We start from the raw sequence: 5,000 nt of genomic DNA, 5'->3' as shown, positions 1-5,000 counted from the left end.
ATATATATATATATATATATATATATATATATATATATATATATATATATATATATATATATAAAGCACACTGGGGTGCTTGATGGTTCTCGTACATTGCTTCTATTGTATGCTACTCTCTCGACGAAATATTCTAATTAGATTACTTGCAAAATTTACATCTTGCAATAACTGAGCGTTTATAGTTAACATTTCACTGAAACACAACTCTTCATTTACCTGGTCTCTTAAGATGATAAACACTAGTGATGTATCATGCACCACCGTCTACTTCTATTGTGCTTATTATGTGGCTTGGTATAATTTATGCATAATAGACATTTCTGCATGATTTCATGAAATTTTGATAGTTCTGTTGACAATCAGCCATTCTTAATATCTATTTCAATAGTAGGTGCATAGATTACAAAGAATATACTGTTCTGAAGCCTAACCTTTTTATCTTCAAATGGACGAGGTAGTTGACGTAGTCCTTCCTCTAGCTGCTGAAACATTTTTATATTGAATTCCATTTTCACAAACATTCCGTTCTCATAGAATGAAAGTCAAGCTCAAGCGTTTTTCTAGAGAATAAAATAGAATATGAATCACTTATGTAATAGGTTGGAATAGTCTTTTTTCAGTTTATTACCTGTTATGATTATCACATTGGTCACATACATGCAAGATGCGGCTGATGTCCTGGTGTACATTGGTGGTTGTCTTCAGCGACAACCCGACCTTCCTGTCTGTTTTCGCGGAGACGGTTGATAAAGGTCGGCTGATGGTGTGGGAAACAAGACTCTTAGTAATCACCAGGCTTCCTCTGTCGAACCTTCAGGACCTGTTGCAGAACTACTGGACCTTCTCCATGTTAAACACAATGTTCCTTAAACTCAACACATCATCAGAAGAAAACCAGTAAGTGCTAAATTTAATACTATAAGTAAATGAAGGGGAACAGTTTTATTAAAAATTATATGAAGAGCTTCAGAAAAGGTTTATATTCACATTCTTCCATATTTTTCCAAAAAGTAAAATAAACTCTGGGATTCACGGTTGACTGTCGTTGAGGAAGTCAGCCTCCACTTATCTGAAATTTAGATCTATGTAGAATTCATAGCGGTTGACATCAAAAGAGGGTGAAAACAGAGACAAGGATTATAATAATCCTTACAGAGTAAAGAAGTGTTCGGGCAGGTGAGCTAAGTTTAGATGCAGTCAGGTGTAGGTGCGCGCTTTCACTTGAAAAAAGAAAAAAATAATAATAATAATAAGAAAATAAATAAATTAAATAAATTAAATAAATAAATAAATAAATAATAATAATAATAATAATAATGATAATAATAATAATAATAATAACAATAATAGTAGTAGTAGTAGTAGTAGTAGTAGTAATATATATAGTAGAAGTTTGTTTCATACTAAACAAGTTTTAAGTATTGGAAATTATAATAGCAAAAACTACAGTGAATGTTTGTTTTTCTACAGTTGCCAGATATATGGGCACATGCCATATGGACCCACTGGATCCCATGTAGTGCAATTGGCAAGTCTGAACTCTGGCAATGTTTTAGTATATCTCAGTGACAGACCGCTGTTCCCTGAAAAGTACAGTAAGTAAGTAGTCATTATCATTATCTTCATTATTTTTATCATGATCATCACCAACATGACAACCACCAACACCATTATCGTCGTCATCAGCTTATTCTATTATTCATCAATTATTCTCTCAGCCTAATTCGTTCAACAAACTCGTTCGCTGATGCCCCTGGCCTGTACTATTACTCTCCACATCCCTTCCCTGCATTCATATGTTCAAATCATAGAGGAGACATACTATATGTTTATCTTCACAATGAAGGTTTGCCACGAGTGATTGTTGATTTCTGAGGAATTCGAGAATTTCAACTTCTAAGTTCCACCACACGTGCAAAAACACGGCCAAAATTTTGATTAATAAAAAAAAAAAAAAAAATTAATTTTTAAGTACCAGCCTTAGAGCAAAGGCGCAGTACGTCTTTGGACGCTGGTAACGTAAGGGGTGTATTGTATTCTGGAAATTATTAAAAACAATTGCAGTTTGTGTGTTAATATTTATATTTTCATTGATATACGTTCATACAGTTTCCACGGTATGAAGGTTAACGTCACATGGCTTCCCTTAACACCGTATTGGATGGTGATGAAACGACCAGGACCAAACGGCACAGAAGTAACCACGTTTAGTGGAAGGGATTATTGGATCATGGAAAACATAGCACTGATCCTCAACTTTTCTCTGAACCCTCTCCCTTACATAGGATGGGATCACGTAAGCCAAGATATTCTGAAATATGATGGTAATGGTATATGTGATATTATATCAACGTGTGCGTGCGTGCGTGCGTGCATACGTGCGTGCGTGTGCGCGCGCGCACAGAGAGAGAGAGAGAGAGAGAGAGAGAGAGAGAGAGAGAGACACACACACACACACACACACACACACACACACACACACACACACACACACACACACACACACACACACACACTACTTGTATATGTGTGTATACATTATAGGATGGAAGAGATGGGCATGTCTGAGCTCATTTTTTGTACTTCTGTATTTCAGGTACTGAAGAGCTTGAGGACTCGTGAAGCTTTTCTTTGGCCTATTCCCTTGCCAATATTACCGCACATGTTGGAGCTGTATGATATCAGTTTTTTTCTGGAGCAATCCACTCTGGCCTTCGCTATGGCTAAGCCGTCCACCAAACCTAGCTGGGAGACCCTTTATCGTCCTCTCCAGATCGACGTGTGGGGCCTCGTAGTGGCTTCCGTTGTAATTGTGTATATTGTTCTGTTGATGGTGAGTGCATTCATGACTCACCATATTAACAGAATTGTAATAGAAACATTTATATTAATCCTTCAAAGTTTAGTGCGACATTTAATCAGATGCCGTCTGCATCATCCTCTAGCTTTCTTTAATGCAAGATTAATTGTCTATTACTTGTATATTTTATTTTTATATATTTTATGTTTTTATGCTTCCTTAAAAATATATCTTCCTTCCAACTGCTAACTCTGTATAGGGACCTTATCCATCCATATTTGGTGTTCCTCCTGAGGTTAAACTAACACATCTTTCCTACATAGGATGGCATTAATTAGATTAAATTATTTATTTATTTATTCATTTATTTATTTATTTATTTATTTATTTATTTATTTTTTTTTTGACTCACTTCTGAACTCATTCACCATACATATTGCCACAAGTCTATGACTATTTTCCAGATGAATACAAGCGATAAAGACAAGGGACCTGGTGCATGGCTAGTAATGAAGCAAGTACTTGGGACACTACTTGACGAGGCCATCCCTGGAGAGCTACCACAACACAGTACCACGAGGGTGGTTTTGACGGCATGGCTGATCTTTAGTTTCGTCGTGGGAACAGTTTACCGCAGCAATCTCACTGCCTCCCTCACAATACCAAAGTACCCTCCTCGCATCGAGACCCTCAGCGGACTGGTTGATGCTAATACTAAGCAAGTACATCGTGCATTTTTTTTTTCATTCAATGCAGCACTCAGTTTACCAGTATAGGCCATATATTCAACTGCTGCTTGCAGAGGATACTGCACTGGTACTTGAAGGAGAGCTTGAGGAGGCCAGTAAAAGGAGTGTGGAAGGAAATGCGAAACTGCGACTAAATGACAATAACAACAGTGGTGTTCCTCAGGGTTCCGTCCTGTGACCCACTCGCTTCCAATTATTCATCAATGATCATCTAAACCAAACTTCTTGTCCTATCCACTCCTACGCTGATGATAGCACCCTGCACTTTTCCACGTCTTTTCATAGACGTCCAACCCTTCAGGAAGTAAACAGTTCACGCAGGAATGCTACAGAACGCCTGACTTCTGATCTCTCTGAAATTTCTGATTGGGACGGAACAAACTGATTTTTGTTGCCCTTGGCCGGTGTCCCTCATACTTAAAAAAAAAAAAAAAAAAGTATTGCTCAATGCCTCTAAACTCAATTCCTTCTTCTATCAACTCGACACAACCTTTCAGACAACTATCCCCTCTTCTTCAGTGACACTCAAGTGTCTCCCTTTTCTACACTGAACATCTTCGGTCAGTCCTTTTCTTATAATTTAAAGTGGAAACTTCACATCTCATTTCTAGCTAAAACAGCTTCTATGAAGTTAGGTGTTCTGAGACGTCTCCGCCAGATTTTCTCACTCCCACCCCCAGCTGCTAACTCTGTACAAAGGCCTTATTTGTCCATGTATGGAGTATTCTTCACATGTATGGAGAGGTTCCACTCACACTGCTCTTTTAGACACGGTAGAATCAAAAGCTTTTCGTCTCATCAACTCCTCTCTTCCAACTGACTGTCTTCAGCCTCTTTCTCATCGCCGCAATGTTGCAACTCTAGCTATCTTGTACCGCTATTTTCATGCTAACTGCTCTTTTGATCTTGCTAACTGTATGCCTCCCTTCCTTCCGCAGCCTCGCTGCATAAGACTTTCTTTCACTCACCCATATTCTGTCCACCTCTGTAATGCAAGAGTTAACCAGTATTCTCAATCATTTATCCCTTTCTCTGGTAAACTCTGGAACTCCCTGCCTGCTTCTCTATTTCCGCTTTCCTATGACTTGAATTCCTTCAAGAGGGAGATTTCAAGACACTTATCCCTCGATTTTTTTTAACTACCGCTTCGGACCCTCTTCGGGGACCGGCATCTCAGTGGGCTTTTTTTTTTTTTTTTTTTTTTTTTTTTTTGCTACTCTTGGCCGGTGTCCCTCCTGCATAAAAAAAAAAAGATGAATTATGATAAATGGTAGAAGAATTAATGTAATTATGAGTGGCACGTTGCATGAAAAGTTTTAAATATTCAGGGTCGAATGTTGCTGTAGATAAATTCATGCAAAGAAAAAAAAAAAAAAAGAAAAGAGAAAAGAAACAGAGAAAGTGACGAAACTTTAATTTCTCAAAATGGAAGACGTCCATAGCAAAAT

At 37.8% G+C, this 5,000-nt stretch overlaps 1 protein-coding gene across 1 annotated transcript in view; it reads left to right on the top strand.

Moving 5' to 3' along the window:
- LOC135116082 (uncharacterized) overlaps positions 1–3,579 on the top strand; it is a 7,138-nt gene extending 3,559 nt beyond the window's left edge. The window contains exons 4-8 of the mRNA XM_064033292.1: positions 668–900; positions 1,474–1,602; positions 2,113–2,299; positions 2,600–2,836; positions 3,268–3,579. Coding sequence (XP_063889362.1) covers positions 668–900; positions 1,474–1,602; positions 2,113–2,299; positions 2,600–2,836; positions 3,268–3,579 — 1,098 coding nt within the window. The remainder of the gene's footprint in view (positions 1–667; positions 901–1,473; positions 1,603–2,112; positions 2,300–2,599; positions 2,837–3,267) is intronic.
- Positions 3,580–5,000: the final 1,421 nt, after the last annotated feature.

This window comes from Scylla paramamosain, chromosome 30 (assembly GCF_035594125.1).
Source record: "Scylla paramamosain isolate STU-SP2022 chromosome 30, ASM3559412v1, whole genome shotgun sequence".
Lineage (NCBI taxonomy): Eukaryota > Metazoa > Arthropoda > Malacostraca > Decapoda > Portunidae > Scylla > Scylla paramamosain.
The sequence above is the reverse complement of the archived record's forward strand: the minus strand, read 5'-3'. Positions and strand labels throughout refer to the sequence as shown.